Source organism: Mercenaria mercenaria, chromosome 4 (genome assembly GCF_021730395.1).
Source record: "Mercenaria mercenaria strain notata chromosome 4, MADL_Memer_1, whole genome shotgun sequence".
NCBI classification, from domain to species: Eukaryota; Metazoa; Mollusca; class Bivalvia; order Venerida; family Veneridae; genus Mercenaria; species Mercenaria mercenaria.
This window is the reverse complement of record NC_069364.1, coordinates 30,841,428-30,862,446: the sequence shown is the minus strand read 5'-3', so window position 1 is coordinate 30,862,446 and position 21,019 is coordinate 30,841,428. Positions and strand designations below refer to the sequence as shown.

Genomic DNA, 21,019 nt, shown 5'->3' with positions numbered 1-21,019 from the left:
AATTGGTATTTACACAGAGAAATCAAATAAACTTGCTGTTTTTACTGCATTTGTGAAACAATCAATGTAACGTAATATTAAAGCGCTTTAACAGCGCCTGTGACGTACATTCAAAGAAACACTTCTCGACAAACTGTTTGCCTATTGATTAAGGAATCAAAAGTTCTGACTGATTAAGAAGTGTTGTTAAAGTCTTTTAGATAAAAAAAAGTTTCACCATGTGGTATTAAAGAATGCATTGACATGTACAATTATATTTTGTTAATATGCCTTAGGAAGATTAAACATTTGTCACCTTTGTTAATGATGAAGATGATGAATACAATTTATTTTAGATATTATATGCCTTACCAGGTATAATGAAAATGTTACTTTAGTTTCATAGTGCTTTTGATCTGATACAAAATTTAATGAGTAATATCTGGGAGAATTATCATAATTTTTTGCTGTGACCAGAAAAGTATATTTCTTTCAATGTTTTCAATTGCATAAGAAAGTCATATTGATTAAAGGGAGCTGATTAGAAACACAGAATTTGATAAAATTGTCTGAATTGCTTTTTCAAAAATAAACAAGAAATGAAATTATATTTTCGGGGAGTTCATGCAATATGAATGACAGAAAATGATTGCCAAATCCATGCACTACTATCAGTTAATTTTCAAAACATATGCAGAGAGAACTTTCTCAACTGAGGCTCATATAATTGCCTAATAAGTTTTTATACTTAAGATTGATGATGGCTTGATCTGCTATTAACCCTTACCATGCTAAATTTCTATAATGAACTGGTCCATCCTTCAATATGGGCAGTACCATTTATCATTTGAAGGGGTGTTTACTAAAAATTTACTGACTGAATAGCGAACAGTGCAGACCATGATCAGACTGCACGGATGTGCAGGCTGATCTTGGTCTGCACTGGTCGCAAAGGCAGAATCACTTGCTGCCAGCAAGCTAAGGGTTAAGGAAAAGCTTCTTTCTGACATTTCAGAAATTTGGTTAATTTGCCGTTCATATTCTGTCATTCATTTCTCATGAACCCTGAAAGAAAGGAGAATAATTTCATTTCTAAAATTGTACTTACATAATATTTCCTTTCCATTTGCTTACAAGTTCTTTAGGTTAAACTTGCACTTATTTTATGGTATCCAACATTAGAATTGACTTCCTGGTCATTCTCTTCACCAGACAGAATGATATGACTGCAAGGTCATCAAACGAAAAATTCTCCCTGGATGCTTTTGCAATTCATACAAAATGAATAGACTGTAAATAGGAAGAATGTAAATACGGACATTTAATTACTTCTGATAACCTTACCTTGCTAGACTAGGCATTGTAAGATATTTCCTGCCTCAAATAATACCTGGAGTCTTCCTCCAGTATTAAAGGTGGATAATCAGATTTTGGCCATGTAACGGATTTGTTCGAAACTTTAGCATCTGATCATTTACACTCATTTATGTTCACTTAACACTTAATACAAATTAGATTTTCACTGGAGGTATTTTTAAAATTTCATTTTCCTATCTTGGTTGCCCAACCAAGATAGAGTTATTTTGTCATAAGTATAAATTTGATAAACATACTTTGCCTAAGGAAATGTATAAATATTAGACATATTGTAATATATTTGTAAAATATTTGCATTAAAAATTATGTATTTACATGGAATTCATTAGAAACGCAAGTTTGAAAAAATATTATTACCTGATTGGAAATAAATGAATTCAGAAGCTACACACAGCTTTAAAACTTGCATTTTGGTTCAGATTGTTCAATAGTTGATATGTCTATCAAATGCAAATGTAAAACTAGACATTGTATCGAAATAAAAAGAAATACCCAGCTTTTTATATACTTTCACATTAAAGGGGAGTAATTACAAAATTTTATAAAAATCATGAAATATACATTTCAAATAGGAATCTAACTCTATGTAATCGGTCTTTTTGTTCCTTAAATTATTCTCTACCAGAATATACAAAAAGTAAAAAATGTCATTAAATGTTGATTAAATGTGATTGACCACCTTTAAAACTGGAATGTCGTCAAATGACCTCAGATTTTATTGATGAGACAAAGAAAAAAGGCGTTCCTAGATGATTCACTCCTCACCAAATGATTTAAAGAAAATAGTCTTGTTAGCTCACATAAGCATGTAGTCTAATAGTCAGCTGTTGGGAAGTCCATCATCAGTCTGCATAGTTAAGGAGCTACAAATTCTGTCCATGCCATCTTTATGGGCTTCATTACTTTATGAGTTAGGTCATAATAAGTTAATTAATTGATTACCACCAATGATTTAACATCACCTGCAACCAAGACCATGACATTGTGTTGAATTGTCAGACCTTTATTTGCATTGGGACTTTGAAATTTTTTTATGAGTTTTGAAATGTTTTCTTCTTTGTATATTTTCAGGAAAGCCATATCAAAGAATGCATTGAACCATTCAACATATCTTCATCCGCACTATGGCGAGAGTCAACCGTCAAGGAGACAGATTAGTTCATGTGTGGACTGGACGGTGTGTGAACTTTTCAAACTTTTACCAGGCCATTGGGCAGTATTTTTTTTATAGACCGCTGATGGCTTGCAACACCAATGGAAAAGCTTTTCTTTTGCAGAAATTAAGAAAGATGTGGATTTTATTTAGATGCAACAACAAAATCCTTGAAAATTGGTCTATCTAAAAATAATAAAATGTTACAGCATAATCACTTAGATATAGATAGTGCAAAATACTGCTATTTAAGTTGGGCGATGATAACATGTTGTGTTAAGTCTTGATTCATCCCACCCTTCTTGAAAATTCAGTTTGTTTTGTGCTCAGGTGACTCCTAAAGATATTGGGTATACATATAAATCGAATGGAAATTGCAGTAATCATTATGGGTCTGCCGTAAACTTGAAGAAGAAGTAGAAAATTAGTTTTAGCTCGACTTTTCGAAGAAGAAGTAGAGCTATTGCATATCGCCATCTACAACAGGAGAAACAATTTTCATAACTCTGATTTGAATTTTGACAGAGTAATGCCCCTTTTTAACTTAAATTTTTTGCTTAAAGTTTTTACTGGCAAAGCTCTAATTCGGAGTCAAGCCCTGAGAAAAGTTGAGTGCGCTGTCATCAGACAGCTCTTGTTATTATTCTTTCCTTGACTTCTGTTACTAATTAAGTTTAATATTTATCTTGACATCTTCATTAATATGATATTATCGTTACTAATTTTAAAAACTGTTTATCTGCTTTTATGTTCAGGCAGTGAGTCCATAGGGATATTATGGAATATAGTATTTCGATCATCTTTCCTGTTTGATATCAGATTCTACCTTTTCTATAATAGTTTTTTTTCCTTTATTTCTCTTAACCCTTATCATATGCCAGACATGATTAATTCTGCCTTTGCGACCATTGCAGACCAAGTTCAGCCTGCACATCTGTGAAGGCTGATCATGGTCTGCAACTGTTCGCTATTCAGTCAGTAAATTTTCAGTGAAACACCCCTTGGAATAATGAATGGTATTGCCCAAATTGCATGATGGACCAGTCCATTGTAGAAATTGAGCAGGGTGTGGGCTTAAAGACAATCCTTCTAGACAACTTCAAGGATGGTAATAGGAACTAGTAAAAATTTAAAGATATCTTGATCAGTGTTCTATTTATTGTAAAAATTCAATATAACTTTCAGCTATTTTGGACACTAAAAAGTTCCAAAATTTCAGTTTTGACTTTTTTTTGTAGATGGATTGTTATAAATCCAGGTTGTCTTACCTAGCATAGAAATGTAATATCAGATTATATCCTAATAAGGATGGGAAGGGATACTGAAAGTAGTATTCAAATATTCATGTAGATTATTCTGATATAATCAGATAGCCATCTACAAATGAAGTATACTTCCCTTGTTCAAATACTCACTTGCCCTTGACACCACCTTGCTTGATGTGCAGAATTCTTTCTTGAACCATCCAGGCAGCTTATGGGATGTCAGTGCTTCTGCGGTATTGTGCATGTCCATGTGAAATAATTTATAAGGTCTGGAGGGGCAGCAGGGGATATTCCTCCACCATGATAAGCTTGAAAATTGTGTTAGTGTGAGCTTAAACCTCACCCCTACTCCCCCACCCCACACACACCCACCAACCCCAAAATATTGCACAGTCTACTGCAGATCTAGAAATACCTCCCTTTCATTATGATGTTAATCTTTATTCGGAATTATTAAAGACAGAAATTTGGAGGAAAAGTTATTATATTTTCTGTCTGTTTACAGGAGCATGCAGTTAACAGTGAGCATATTTGGTTAGACACAAATGCCTCAGGGGATTTCTGCTACGCCATGGAACAGGACTGCATCGTATGTATCAAGATTGTGTTTCTGTCAGTAAGATAATCTTTTGATAAGTAGTATCTTCTTCCATTTTGATGCAGACATAAGTAGTATTAACTCTGTCTGTCTGTGTTCATCCATCCATCCTAAATGATCAGTTGTTAGAAAAACTGATTTGTTTTAAGAAGGCTCAGAGTGTGACGTTATTATATGATAAAATCATTGTTTATATCTCTGGTAATCGACTCTTCCAGGAGTTGACTCTACTTAACGTTTCCTGCACGTACGTTGGGTGCTGGACATGAATACTACACAGAACTAGTTTTTTGGTGCATGTCTGTCAGAACCCGCAAACAGTGATTTTTATGTTCAATTAAATCATTGTGGGTATCATTATATTGCTAGGAATAAACTAGGGCTGGGACAATTTGAAAATTTTGAAACCAGTTAATTGTTTGTATGAAATCGAATCGAACCGGTAAATTGGTCGCCATATTGAAAATGCTGTTTTCTTTCCTGACGACCGTATCAAGGTACTTCCGGCAGCTGACTTCATCAGCAACTTGTGGACTTTATCAATTGCAAACAGTGTGATAATTAATAAGTCATATTTTGGTGTATTTTATTTTAAATATATCACGACAGGCAAATCAGAGACTATTGATTATGTTGATGTGTTTTAGCGGAAATATACTGCGGGACAGTACGGGTCTATGTGTGCTGATTACAGAAATGTAAAAAGTTCGATTCATGACATCCTTAAGATTGAAAATAGTGTTTATTGTTTGCAAGTGATTAGCGGCTTTGCAAAATTGAGACCAGTTTCACCTAGTAATCAAATTGGATCCGATTATCTTGTAATCATCCGAGTCCTAGATTAATTACCCTTGTGATATTATCTCTTTACCCATATACTTAACCTTTAACATGCTGGCGACAACTGATTTTGCCTTTGCGACCAGTGCAAACCAAGATCAGTCTGCACTTTCTTGCAGGCTGATCATGGTCTGCACTGGTCCCTATTTAGTCAGTAAATTTTCAGTGACCACCCCTTCGAATAATAAATGGTACTGCCCAAATTGAATGATGAACCAGTCCATTTTACCAGAGTGAAGGTTAAAACAGAGATTTTATTCAGCACTAAAATTATGATGATATATTCTTTCTTAAATGATATGTCCTGGCAATGACGTTTTTCCTCTGAAGCATAATTGAGGTAACCTTTATGGATACGATGGCCATGAAGCAAATAGAAACTCTAGAAGTGCCCTTTTATTGCATTCATCTAATTTTCAAATCCCTTGAAGTACTAGGCCAATAGGTCAGCTACTGAAAACCTGTAAGGAAATTTTTAAAACAGTGCAAGATGATATTCAAAAACTCTGCACAATTTTTTTTGCTACAACAACTTTACTTCTATTCACATCATGTCAGTCTACTAGACAGAGTAGTAATCTAATAATGCAATAAAACAGCATTTCCCAAATAACCATTTAATGTTTTCCAATATTATACGAAGATGGCAAAGTACTCCCGCAAAAGAAATAATGAAAGATATCTTATTATGTGTCTGGTATCAATATCAAATTCAGGTCTAAATAAATGTACAGTTCATAAATTACAGACGAATTTCGTTCACTTGGACTCGGATAATTCAAACATCGCCCTTCAGTCAAACTCATTGTCAGTCCTGGCGATATCCCTACATAATGTATATATTGTTGTTAGATGGCCCAAACTACAGAATTAAGTCAAAGAAATTTTGCTGTCAGTCCTGGCGATATCCCTACATAATGTATATTGTTGTTAGATGGCCCGAACTACAGAATTAAGTCAAAGAAATTTTGCTGTCGGTCCTGGCGATATCCCTACATAATGCATATTGTTGTTAGATGGCCCGAACTACAGAATTAAGTCAAAGAAATTTTGCTGTCGGTCCTGGCGATATCCCTACATAATGTATATTGTTGTTAGATGGCCCGAACTACAGAATTAAGTCAAAGAAATTTTGCTGTTCCCATTGAGTTTGAGGAAACATAGTTCGACTGTACTAGAAATCAGGTTGTTCGGCTGATTGATTGATTAAACAAGAGGATGTGTGCTTGAGATTCTTTGATCTCTTTCTGAAGAAGTGTTCCAAGTCAAGTCAGGTAAAAAATTTCACTCATTGGATGTAGACGTGATAATGAGGTTAAGGTTTAGCAACACACTTGCGACTCAAAACTAAAGTGACGGAACTCAGATAATTCGATCACCACCCTTTGCTCAAACTCATCGTCAAGTCCTGGCAAAATTCTTATATAATGTATAATTGTTGTTTAAATGCTTGAATAACCCTTAACTCAAAATTAATTTTGCCTGTCCCGTCGAGTTCAAGCAAATGAAGTTTGTCTGTAGTAGTAACAATGTTGGCAAAATTGTCACTTCTCTGATCAAGGTGGACAAAATCCCTCCTTTGATTCTGTTAAATTGACACTAAAAATTCTAATTATCCCCACCACCACATCCTAAGAATATCTTAAAAAGATAGTCTGAGCCTTTCTTATTGTGGCAGCAATTTCTGTTAATGAAGCCCTGCCCCCTTGCTGAGAAAATCCATCTTGATATCATTCAAATTGCTAATCTGTCGAACTTGGGGGAGGAATACCTAATGAATTTATGAATGGGAGTTGTTCCTTTGTTGTTATGGAAGTTCATCCCTCTAATTTGTTCCTGAGATGAGCCAAGTTGTATTCATGTTAATAGAGCTCACATGAATACAGCAAATGAATGTAGCCTGACAGAGCCAAAGTCTTAACTCTTTATTAGGTTAAGTGGTATATTACGGGTAGAAATATCAGCATCTTTATACCAACAATCTACCTGTCCAGTACATGTTTTACCATACTGTCCAATACACTGGATACTTAAAGTATTTTGAAAAAGTTATCCCCCTTTAAAAAATGAATGCCATTTGTAAGGAAATAATATTGTTGAAAACAGCGTTAAACTTAGTTATATGAAATTTCAGTACTGGGATAAATGCATAAAAACAAAGATATGTAACTGTGAGTTTTTAAAGGCGTTGAACAGCCCAAAAGTGTTAACCTTTATGCAGTTCTTTTCCAGAATTCAGTACATATATATATTACGCAGAGTAATTTACATTTTTTGTTATGCAGTTCAATCTTAATATAAAACAATGCTGTCTTTCTAGGATTTTATGTTGTTTGAAATTTTATTTTTAAAATACAGAGCTAACCAATAAATACGATAGAATTTAAACTTTGTGTAATAATCATTTCAAATGGTGACACACTTATTATTGTTGTTTTCCTGAAAACTGACTTCAATTTAGGCTCATTTAATTTAAAGCTTTTTAATTAACAATCAGTGATTAAAGTTAGAATTCTTAAATGCTACGAGTCAAGTTGCACGCACGTCTCAAATAAACTGCTTCGTTGTCCTGCACTGATTGCGTCTTTTTTGTTGATCACAATTGATCGACAGAATTTTAATTAACTTTAAAGTTAAAATTAAAATCAATGTTTAACAACAGGCTTTGCATATTAAATAAGTTGCATAAATTTACCGACTTTTATTCACAAAAAATGTAAATGGTAGATTATTTTTGAGGTAAAATTAGCAACAAAGTAAAAATAAAAAGTATAGTCATTGTTCTTGAAAATGAACATGATAAATTCTTTTCAAAATATTTACCGTATTTTCCCGAATATACGCCCCCGGGGGCGTTACATTTTCCAAAGAGGGGGCGTTCATTTGAGGTAAAAAAATAAAAAATGAAAATTTTCACAAAACTTAAAAACATCGTTCAAACCAACTGTAAAGTGTTTCTGTGTTGTTTAATTCCCCCAAAACGTAATTATTTGGCATCCAATTTAATGCAGTGTGTCTTAAAATTATGCATTTAAATACGGTACCTCATGTATTCCGTGACACGCTCGCGACATTACACATTACGTCATCATACCCAAACAGCTGTGTACTCGGATAATATTTTCCTTAGTGCGGGTAGCAATACACAATGCGATTTATGTATGTGCCCCATAAGTTCTTGTATACCATAGACTCACTTTTTGTCAATACTAGTAAAATTTGGGTGATTGCTGATTTATTTGAAAATACAGCCTTGCTGTGATTGGTCAATTTCAAAATTGTGTTCAGAAACAACCAATCAGATGCTGCAGTTTTGACTCTTTGACTTCAGGCCTTATAGGAGACTAGAAATAACCTGTACTTTTGATTTAATATTTTGTAAAGGCTTGCTATGTATCATATTTATTACATGACTTTTAAAACTCTGTGAAGTTACAGTGGAACCGCAAATGTCAGTATTTTCCCGTATGAACATATGTGTGGTATCATTTCCATATTTATCTTTGTGTTGAAAAGATCATTAGCCACAATTTTCAATTTTAGATTTGTATCATTTAATGAAGTATTAATAATATCAACAGATGCGACTATGTAATAAAAAAGATTATTAACTTTATTTGCACACAGAAATATTTTGTTTGCTCTTTCACGGTATTTCCGCCCAGAACTATTGCGTATGTAATAACCAATAATTCTTTATTTTTACAGAAGACTGGTCCAAGGAAGAAATGCATGGCCTGCAAGATTGTCACTCATATAGGATGTATTCCAATCTTAGAAGTTGTAAGTTTTTGACGGCATTTCGTGATGGGTTGCGTAAAAGAAAACTTTTGTTTCATCTAGGGTAACGGGTGATAATTTATTTATTGTAGTCTAGTCCAACTATAAGAAATCTTGGATTGCCTTATTGATATAGTTTGACATGCGCATACTGTTGAATCATTAATATTCGTGGGGGACTAACTTTTGTGGATTTATTCATACATGTCATACGTCCCGGATTGTCCGGATTGTCCCGGAAATGACATACTCGTCCCGGTGTCCCGGACAGTGTTGAAATGTCCCGGAAAATTAAAAATACAGAAAACAAAAATAACTCCAAATAAAACTAGTTTTTTGGTCTATAAATTGTTGAATTTTACATTAATAAAACACAACAAACAGTCCACGGTGTCACATTGTTTATTCCTAATTATCCGATATCATTTTCATGCCCTCGACGGGACACATGTTGATTAGCCAGCTCCAATCAACACTCGTATTGAACGCGCTCTGCGATCTTCTGATGACCCAGATTAATTTACAGTCAGCTATTTTGATGACCCTGATTATGAATTGACAGAATTATGCAATCAATAACAGTTTTATGATAATTTAATATTAGGAACAATGGCCGAAAATCTCGTTGTTTTTAGCACGTAGGCGGTGAAGCTACATGTAGCCTTTATGGAAGAAATGGCTGAAAACGGTCAATTAAACGATAATTATTTTTAAAAGGTTGTAATCTTTTAAAATGTAGATTGATTGTCACACATATTCTAAATAAAATTTTGACTATTGAATGCCTTTGCCGACCGATCCATGAAAATTTACCCAACCCGAAATATTTTATATTCGATTTTATCTACAAGATTTATTTTATTCCTTTGAGGATTTCATTTTATTAGCTCGACTATTCGAAGAATAGTCTAGCTATTCTACTCACCCTGGCGTCGGCGTCGGCGTCGGCGTCACACCTTGGTTAAGTTTTTGCATGCAAGTACATACAGCTATCATTTAAAGGCATATAGCTTTGAAACTTATTTATTCTTTTTCTAGGTCAATTACCAACCTCACTGGGTCAAGTTCCATAACTCTAACATGTATTTTGAGCAAATTATGCCCCCTTTTGGACTTAGAAAATTCTGGTTAAAGTTTTACATGCAAGTTACTATCTCCAAAACTAATGCAGATATTGAATTGAAACTTCACATGTGTCTTCGGGGTTATAAAACTAGTTGATAGCACCAAGTCCCATAACTCTGACCTTCATTTTGGCCAAATTATGCCCCCTTTTGGACTTAGAAAATTCTGGTTAAAGTTTTGCGTGCAAGTACATACAGCTATTACTAAAAGGCATATAGATTTGAAACTTATTTTTTCTTTTTCTAGATCAATTACCTACCTCACTGGGTCAAGTCCCATAACTCTGGCATGTATTTTGGCCAAATTATGCCCCCTTTTGGACTTAGAAAATTCTGGTTAAAGTTTTGCGTGCAAGTACATACAGCTATTACTAAAAGGCATATAGATTTGAAACTTATTTTTTCTTTTTCTAGATCAATTACCTACCTCACTGGGTCAAGTCCCATAACTCTGGCATGTATTTTGGCCAAATTATGCCCCCTTTTGGACTTAGAAAATTCTGGTTAAAGTTTTGCGTGCAAGTACATACAGCTATTACTAAAAGGCATATAGATTTGGAACTTATTTATTCTTTTTCTAGATCAATTACCTACCTCACTGGTCAAGTTCCATAACTCTTAACATGTATTTTGAGCAAATTATGCCCCCTTTTGGACTTAGAAAATCTGGTTAAAGTTTTACATGCAAGTTACTATCCCCAAACTAATGCAGATATTGAATTGAAACTTAACATGTTTCTTCGGGTTATAAAACTAGTTGATAGCATCAAGTCCCATAACTCTGATATGTCCCCTTTTGAACTTAAAACTCTTTTGATATTTAACATTTTGGGTAATAATTTCCAGCTTCTGTGACAATATTTCGAATAGTCGAGCTTGGCTGTCTTATGGACAGCTCTTGTTAATGATTAGATAAACGTTTAAGCTTTAAAATGATACCAAATTAGTCGTATTCTAAATCACGATGACCAGGTTAATTCTTCGTAAGTCTCCAAAGTGTTCACCTCGGGAATGAAACTAATTCACGTGCCGAACTATAGACGTGAATTACCCTATTTACCTCCCTTAGAAAGCTAGACGACATTTGCAGCAATTTATTCCTAAGCGAGTGAACAATGTTTATCTCCAGAAACTACATGCATTTTTATGATATTTATGCATGAAACAGACGAATACTAATGTCACGGTGTATGTCCCGGACAAAGGGTAAAAATCCCGGAAATTTGAACTCAGAACTCAGAATCCCGGAAATGTCCTGAAAAATTATGGCATGTATGATTTATTGTTTGAGTAAAAAACCACGAAATAAAAACCAGATAAAACTTACGATTAGCGAATTCATATGCCAGTGAAATAGGAGTTTTTGATGCAAAGCATAACATTTCACACCCATGAAATTAAATGATTCCACAGCGGTACGGAAGAAATGCTGTTTCCTCGTGTCTTATTAGGTCAAGAATAGTTGTTGGCAGTGGAAATTTTTTATGTTTCTCGAAGGGCGAGCATATAGTAACTAGTTGCTTCTATCCGTCCATCATGCTTTTGTCCAGAGTATAACTTGAAAAGTATTAATGGCATTTGATTGAAACTTAACATAAATTAATGATTATTCTAAGAAGCCATTGAGACAAAGTGCAGTGTCAAAGGATCATAACTCTATCTTACCTAGAGTTTTTTAATTTTATCACCCTTTATCAAATAAGGCTTGTCCGGAGCATTTCTTGCAATCTATTATAATTGGCATTTCATTGAAACTTCACAAAATGATAGAGGCCATTGATGGGAAGTGTGCAGTGTCAAAGAACCATAACTCTGCTTTACCTAGTTTTTAGCTCACCTGTCACAAAGTGACAAGGTGAGCTTTTGTGATCGCGCGGTGTCCGTCGTTCGTCGTCCGTCCATGCGTGCGTGCGTGCGTCCGTAAACTTTTGCTTGTGACCACTCTATAGGTCACATTTTTTGTGGGATCTTTATGAAAGTTGGTCAGAATGTTCATCTTGATGATATCTAGGTCAAGTTCGAAACTGGGTCACGTGCCATCAAAAACTAGGTCAGTAGGTCTAAAAATAGAAAAACCTTGTGACCTCCCTAGAGGCCATATATTTCACAAGATCTTCATGAAAATTGGTCAGAATATTCACCTTGATGATATCTAGGTCAGATTCGAAACTGGGTCACATGCCATCAAAAACTAGGTCAGTAGGTCTAAAAATAGAAAAACCTTGTGACCTCTCTAGAGGCCATATATTTCACAAGATCTTCATAAAAATTGGTCAGAATGTTCACCTTGATGATATCTAGGTCAAGTTCGAAACTGGGTCACATGCCTTTAAAAACTAGGTCAGTAGGTCAAATAATAGAAAAACCTTGTGACCTCTCTAAAGGCCATATTTTTCATGGGAGCTGTATGAAAGTTGGTCTGAATATTCATCTTGATGATATCTAGGTCAAGTTCGAAACTGGGTCACGTGCGGTCAAAAACTAGGTCAGTAGGTCTAAAAATAGAAAAACCTTGTGACCTCTGTAGAGGCCATATATTTCATGAGATCTTCATGAAAATTGGTCAGAATGTTCACCTTGATGATATCTAGGTCAAGTTCGAAATTGGGTCACATGCCATCAAAAACTAGGTCAGTAGGTCAAATAATAGAAAAACCTTGTGACCTCTCTAGAGACCATATTTTTCATGAGATCTTCATGAAAGTTGGTCTGAATGTTCACCTTGATGATATCTAGGTCAGGTTCGAAAGTGGGTCACATGCCATATAAAACTAGGTCAGTAGGTCAAATAATAGAAAAACCTTGTGACCTCTCTAAAGGCCATATTTTCCATGGGATCTGTATGAAAGTTGGTGTCAATGTTCATCTTGATGATATCTAGGTCAAGTTCGAAACTGGGTCACGTGCGGTCAAAAACTATGTCAGTAGGTCTAAAAATAGAAAAACCTTGTGACCTCTCTAGAGGCCATATTTGTGAATGGATCTCCATAAAAATTGGTCAGAATGTTCACCTTGATGATATCTAGGTCAAATTTGAAACTGGGTCACATGCCTTAAAAAACTAGGTCAGTAGGTCAAATAATAGAAAAACCTTGTGACCTCTATAAAGGCCATATTTTTCATGGGATCTGTATGAAAGTTGGTCTGAATGTTCATCCTGATGATATCTAGGTCAAGTTCGAATCTGGGTCACGTGCGGTCAAAAACTAGGTCAGTAGGTCTAAAAATAGAAAAACCTTGTGACCTCTCTAGAGGCCATATTTGTGAATGGATCTCCATAAAAATTGGTCAGAATGTTCACCTTGATGATATCTAGGTCAATATAGAAACTGGGTCACGTACCTTAAAAAACTAGGTCAGTAGATCAAATAATAAAAAAACCTTGTGACTTCTCTAGAGGCCATACTTTTAATGGGATCTGTATGAAAGTTGGTCTGAATGATCAGCTTGATGATATCTAAGACAAGTTTGAAACTGGTTCAACTGCGGTCAAAAACTAGGTCAGTAGGTCTAAAATTAGAAAAATCTTTTGACCTCTCTAGAGGCCAAATTTTTCAATGTATCTTCATGAAAATTGATCTGAATGTTCACCTTAATGATATCTAGGTCATTTTCGAAACTGGGTCACGTGCGGTCAAAAACTAGGCCAGTAGGTCTAAAAATAGAAAAACCTTGTGACCTCTCTAGAGGCCATAGTTTTCATGAGATCTTCATGAAAATTAGTGAGAATGTTTACCTTGATGATATCTAGTTAAATTTCAAAACAGGGTCACGTACCTTCGAAAACTAGGTCAATAGGTCAAATAATAGAAAAACCTTGTGACCTCTCTAGAGACCATATTTTTCAATGGATCTTCATGAAAATTGGTCAGAATTTTTATCATGATAATATCTAGGTCAAGTTCAAAACTGGGTCACATGAGCTCATAAACTAGGTCACTATGTCAAATAATAGAAAAAACGATGTCATACTCAAAACTGGGTCATGTGGGAAGAGGTGAGCGATTCAGGACCATCATGGTCCTCTTGTTGAATTATCTCCCTTTATTATACAAAATAAGGTTTGTCCGAAGTATAACTTGAAAAGTATTAATGGCATTTAATTGAAACTTAACGTAATCATAGAGGTCATTGAGACAAAGTGCAGTGACAAAGAATCATAACTCTACCTTACGTACTTTATGAATTATCTCCCTTTATTATACAAAATATGGCTTTTCCGGAGCATTACTTAAAAGTATTAATGGCATTTCATTAAAACTTCACAAAATGATAGAGGATATTGACTGGAAGTGCAGTGTCAAAGAACCATAAATCAACTTTACCTAATTTTTGAATTATCTCCTTTTATAATACAAAACAAGGCTTGTCTGGAGCATTACTTGAAAAGTGTTAATGGCATTTCATTGAAACTTCACAATTTGATAGAGGATATTGACTGGAAGTGTAGTGTCAAAGAACCATAAATCTACTTTACCAAGTTCTTGAATTATCTCCCTTCAATGTACAAAATAAGACTTGTCCGGAATATAACTTGAGAATTAGTATTGATTCAGATGGCATTTCATTGAAACTTGACTTAATCAAAGAGGCCAGAAAAAAGTGCAATATCAAAGAATCATAACTCTGTCTTACCTAGTTTTTTAATTATCTCTCTTTTTACAAAATAAGGGTTATCCAGAGCATTGCGTGAGAAGTATTAATGGCATTTCATTGAGACTTCACAAAATGATAACGGCCATTGACAGAAAGTGCAGTGTCAAAGGAAGAACCATAACTCTACCTAAACTAGTTTTTGAATTGTCTCCTTTTATTCAGTTTTCTTCCTTTTTTATCACTATTTTTGGGGGGTTTCTAATACGTTGTTCCCCATATTGGGAGAAGCACATGCATTGGGGAGCATCATTTGGTTTTACCGATTGTTTAATCGCATATTACTACTCCAGTGATAAATTTCACTTCTATAATGACATTTTAAGACGCCATATTGTATTATTTGCCCTGATGAGTAATAAACGAAACCGGTAGGCAAATATTATGTAACTCATGTAATGTAGTTGTTTTTCGAGAGAGAGAGAGAGTTCCAAGGGATCAAAAATTTACTTCGAGATAACCAAAATTTGACTTAAAATGATATTTTGTTCTCATGTTTTGGGACAGGACTTTTGAAGTATTTGCGAGTTTGAGATATAATATATAGTTTTAGAAAGTTGGACAAACAATATTATTCAGGGACCCTTGATCATTGAACATAATGTTATACCAATATCAAGTGATGGACCTTTACGGGTCAAAAGATCTCAGTTGAAGGTCTTCAAAGCATGGCATTGTATACTGTCAAAACTATTCATTTAAGATACTGTAAAATCATTTAATTTTGTGGGCATGAAATTTCGTGGTGTTGGTCAAACCGCAATTTTGTGGGGATATGAATTTGTGGATTTCAACTTTTGTACTTAAAATGAATGGAGACTTTACTTGTTTGTTGGGATAAAATTTCGTGGTTGACCCAACCACAAAATCCAGGAAAATTAGGCCCCCATGACCATAAATGGTTTCACAGCAATTAAAAGTAAAGTTGATCATGTAAAGAACATGGTTTTATATTGCATGTTTGCTGTTTGTAAATGGTTAAAAATGTGATCACAGGCATGGATCCTGTTTACATTCAATATTAGCAAGGCAATTACAATCAAGCTTTCCATATGTGGATGAAATGGATTTGTTTAGTTACAATATTGCAATAATGGTATACCTCATTTCACTGAAGACGTTTTTTCATGGAAACAGTTAACATTATTGATTTAGATCTTTGCGTTATCATTTTTCCCGTTAAACAATGGCACTAGGACGATTATCCATTACCAGTTACTTATATTGTGCTTTTTGTCTTTTCTGTAAAAAGCTGTGTAATACATATGGTACAAAAATGAACCCAAAGACTATTACTGTTAAAGCAGAAATTTTCACAAGGGTTTAATTTTCGCTATATTCTAGAGGCTCTACATCTCGCGAAAATTAATCCTCGTGTAAATATTGATCATTAGTTATTATAATTCAGATTAAAGTAGGATACCATTTTAACAGTTTCGTGAATGTTAAACCTCGCAAACATACTCAAAATTTCGAATTCGCGAAATTTTGACCCAGCGAAAATAATTATGTGATTTTACGGTATGGTCTTGAACGTAATTGTTAAATGTTTTTTTTTTCAAGAGTCTAGAAGCGTTAATACTGGTTATTGATTAAGTACTGAAGTCTTTTTCAATGTGTGCTGTGACATCTAGTAATAATGACAAATTTTCCAGTCCAGAAACTATTTGCTCACATTGTCTCAACCCTTATCATGCTGGACATGATTGATTCTGCCTTTTTCATACTTTTCTTATAATTATATAGAATTTATTTGTTGATTTCACACTTTTTTATTAGCTCACCTGTCACTTAGTGACAAGGTGAGCTTTTGTCTGTCGTCCGTCGTCAGTCCGTCCGTTCGTCCGTCCGTCTGTCAACAATTTCTTGTCTGCACGATAGTGGTTTCATTTATGATTTTATTTTAACCAAACTTGCACACAACTTGTATCACCATAAGATCTCGGTTCCTTTCTTTAACTGGCCAGATCCCAATATTGGTTACAGAGTTATGGCCCCTGAAAGGGCCAAAATAGCTATTTTGATCTTGTCTGCACAATAGCAGCTTCATTTATGATTTGATTTTTACCAAACTGGCACACAACTTGTATCACCATAAGATCTTGATTCTTTTCTTGAACTGGCAAGATTCCATTATGAGTTCCAGAGTTATGGCCCCTGAAAGGGCCAGAATTAGCTTTTTTGACCTTGTCTGCACAATAGCAGCTTCATTTATGATTTGAATTTAATCAAACTTGCACAAAACTTGTGTCACCATAAGATCTCGGTTCCTTTCTTGAACTGGCCAGATCCCATTATGGGTTCCAGAGTTATGGCCCCTGAAAGGGCCAAAATTAGCTATTTTGACCTTGTCTGCACAATATCAGCTTTATTTATGATTTGATTTAAACCAAACTTGCACACAACTTGTATCACCACAAGATCTTGCTTCCTTTTTTGAACTGGCCAGATTCCATCATAGAGACTTTATTTATGGTTTTATTTGATACAAACTTCCAAAATATCTTCAACAACAATAAATCTTGGATTCCATGGCAAATCAGATCCAGTCGTAGGTTCCAGAATTATTTTATATCTGATTACCTCCACTGATTGTAATCAAAATGGATTTATATCAGTAAGTCCTTATAGGACTTATTTGAAATTTCATTATTGTTATTAGTTTGACTGAGACAATCAGGGTAGATAACTATGGACTGATTTTATGTCAAATTACCTCCCTTTATTTCAAATTAAAATGGGTATATCTCCATAACTAATGAAGATACTGATATGAAATTTCATTTATGTCAACAGATTTATTTAGCAGATCCTTCTTTTGTTCACTTACAATATTTATTTTTTTTAATTACTTCCCTTTTACGATACTATAAATAGCTTATTTTTAGTAATTTTTTATTATTGGCCGTAGGGAAAAACCGAGACCACTTTTGTGTGGTACAACATGGATGGTACCTACAATTTTTAGGTGTATTTTGACATATCTATACCTTGTAAGATTTTTTTTTCTTTTTGGTTAAATTTCTTCCCTTTGTTGTTCCTGTCCTTTGGATTTAGATATTTTTTCTGAGGACCTTCTTGTCCTCAAGTGCAATGATAACAGGTGAGCGATATAGGGCCATCATGGTCCTCTTGTTCTCGTTCCTGCCTTTTTTAAATGAAAGCAATGGAAAAGCTATTTATCTATGTTACCTGCAATAGAGGATAGCATAGTCGTGCTTCTACCAGTTCTCAAATTGTTTTCCTTCATTTTTCTCATGTTTCTTGAAATTTGTTGTCCACTTTGACAACAGAGGTTTTGTTTTTCAACAAATTCATCTTGTAAAGATGTTTGGTGTAGGATTTATGAAAAATTATATATTTTTTGACGAAATGTCACAATTTCTCCATGCAGGGCATTTCTTGATTTAATCTTTCTGGTTCTTTCTTTTCAACATAATGGTCTCTGACCAAAAATCCTTATAGTTATTATTCCAGCTTTATCCATGCAAAGAAATGGATGTATGGATTAAAACTGCTGTTCGATGCCTGCAATAAACTCAGCAAAGATGTCTATAATTTTCTGAAAATAAATTAATTGCTGAGATAGTTTTTTTTCAACACATTTTTTTTAGCTCACAGCGAAGTGTCAATAGGTGAACTTATGATCACTGTGTCGCGTCGTGTCGTCAGTGTCGTCGCGTCGTCCGTTCCGTCGTAAAACATTTGATGTTAAATCTCGAGGTTCAATTGGCCAATTTTATGTATAACTTAGTCGAATGTTACCTCGTAAACTTGAAGTTGATTTTGGGTATCTGTGGGTCATAAACTAGGTCCCAGGTCAAATCACAGACAAGGCTTTTAAATCATTTATAGGTCAGAAATTTGCCAATCTTAATGAAACATTGGTCAAAATGTACGCTCAATATAAACTTGGAACGATTTGGATATTGGGTCATTGGAGTCAATTCAGGTCACCAGTAGTCAAGGAAATGCTGTTAAACTTAGTGTCAGTTTTGACCAATATTATGAAAACTTGGTCAGTGGTGTTCGCATTAATAAGTTGTGAGAGTATTGATATTTTGGGTCATCTGGGGCAAAAATCTTGGTCACCAGGTCAATCAAAGGAACAAGCTTTGTAACATGTAGGATGCCCATTTATCTTCCATGCTTGGTGAATTTCTTGATTTAATCATTTCATGGTTCTTTCTGTTCAAATAATGGTCCTCTGACTCAAAGAATCCTATAGTTAAATTCAGCATTTATGCCATGCAAAGAATGATGTATGAATTACATGGTGATCTATCAATAAACTTCAGCATAAGATGTCATATTATCTGAAAATTGAAAATCTGAGATTATGTTTCTTTTTTCAAGAACTTTTTTAGTAATAAATATTCAAACTAGTCAGTGAAACTTTAACTTCTAGTGACACATTTTTGTATACAGTGTAAACTGTGAATTAAGTCGACTCAGTTTAAACATTACTGTCAAAATCATTTTACCTGGGCACATGAACTGTATCTCGGAATTTTGGTCAAAATTGCAATTGTTGATTGGGTAAGTATGAATCTGGATTTCAACTATTTAAATACAAATGAATAGTATTAATACTTGCATTTTGGCATTAAATAGCCACATACAGAATGTAGTTAATGCTTATCAAGTCAAGTTACTTATGGCTGTTTTAAAATAGACTATTAATCATAAGGTAACAATGTATCAAATTATTTATCACTGTAAATCAGTTGAAAGTTTGATCAACATGCAATATTGGACATAGTTGTGGATAACTTAACATACAATTTGGATAGAATTGTACTTGTTTTTGGATTATCCTAACGTGTAAGATTTCAGAATTGTCATGCTTGTATTAAGGTAACGATCAATTATTTTCATCTAGTCATTAGTTTAGAAAAAAATTCGACTAGCTTAAACAAATTCCATTGGGAGAATTAGCTTGTATTGTCAGTTCGAAATGTCATCAGTCAGACGGTTAGAAAAAGTAACAACTTGAGAATTATTAGAGGATATTTCCTAAGATTTCTGGGAAAAAATCTGCAGGCAAATAAATTTTTGTTCCAGGTAAAAAATACGAAATGTTTGAATAGGAGTGCCCTTTATTTGTACTGCTTGGTTAATCTATTTATTTTTACTGACACAAGTTTTCTATACTGTTCTGAATAATTATGCACATCTGACTACAGCATGTTGCCTCATTGGTCCTAACATTCTGAGCATGTTACTGATTGGCACAGATACATCTATTTGCATGGTTTTCATCATATCCCATTATGAATAAGGAGATTTGAGTCTAAATTGAAATTTTTTTTCTTTTTTCGAACTTAAGGTGAAAAGAAATAAAAACTATTCGCTTCAGTCATAAGACAGTGAAACTATTCACTACTTCGTAACGCGTGACATCATTTGCCTTTGTACAGGAAACTGAAACAATGTGCGAACCACGTAATAGAAAAAAATAGCAAAATAACTGTCAAAAATACACAATGCCGGACATCAGAAAAATCAGAATCATTGTAAGTTGGAAATTATTACCCAGATGGCCATATTCAGCATGCGTTGAGCTTATGTTATCAATGGCTAGTATATAATATTAATAGAAACACAACTGACAGATATAGATATCTGTAAGCATTCATAAATACAAACATAAGAACTTGTAGAACTTAAGGGCTTCATAAGCTCCAAAGCTTTGTTTACACATTAAAATAGATTTATACAAAGTCAAAAAGCTAAGTTCTCCAGTTTTTTTTAGCTCACCTGTCACATAGTGACAAGGTGATCACATAGTGACAAGGTGAGCTTTTGTAATCACGCAGCGTCCCTCGTCCGTGCGTGCGTGCGTCCGTAAACTTTTGCTTGTAACCACTCTAGAGGTCACATTTTTTGTGGGATCTTTATGTAAGTTGGTCAGAATGTTCATCTTGATGATATCTAGGTCAAGTTCGAAACTGGGTCACGTGCCTTCAAAAACTAGGTCAGTAGGTCTAAAAATAGAAAAACCTTGTGACCTCTCTAGAGGCCATATATTTCACAAGATCTTCATGAAAATTGGTCAGAATGTTCATCTTGATGATATCTAGGTCAAGTTCGAAACTGGGTCACGTGCCATCAAGAACTAGGTCAGTAGGTCTAAAAAAAACAAACCTTGTGACCTCTCTAGAGGCCATATATTTCACAAGATCTTCATGAAAATTGGTAAGAAAGTTCACCTTGATGATATCTAGGTCAAGTTCGAAACAGGGTCACG

The 21,019-nt window shown here is 34.4% G+C and overlaps 1 protein-coding gene across 1 annotated transcript in view; it reads left to right on the top strand.

Moving 5' to 3' along the window:
• LOC123551381 (diacylglycerol kinase zeta-like) overlaps positions 1–21,019 on the top strand; it is a 183,638-nt gene that overhangs the window by 46,520 nt on the left and 116,099 nt on the right. Inside the window, exons 2-4 of the mRNA XM_053542118.1 lie at positions 2,428–2,533; positions 4,280–4,363; positions 8,921–8,995. Coding sequence (XP_053398093.1) covers positions 2,428–2,533; positions 4,280–4,363; positions 8,921–8,995 — 265 coding nt within the window. The remainder of the gene's footprint in view (positions 1–2,427; positions 2,534–4,279; positions 4,364–8,920; positions 8,996–21,019) is intronic.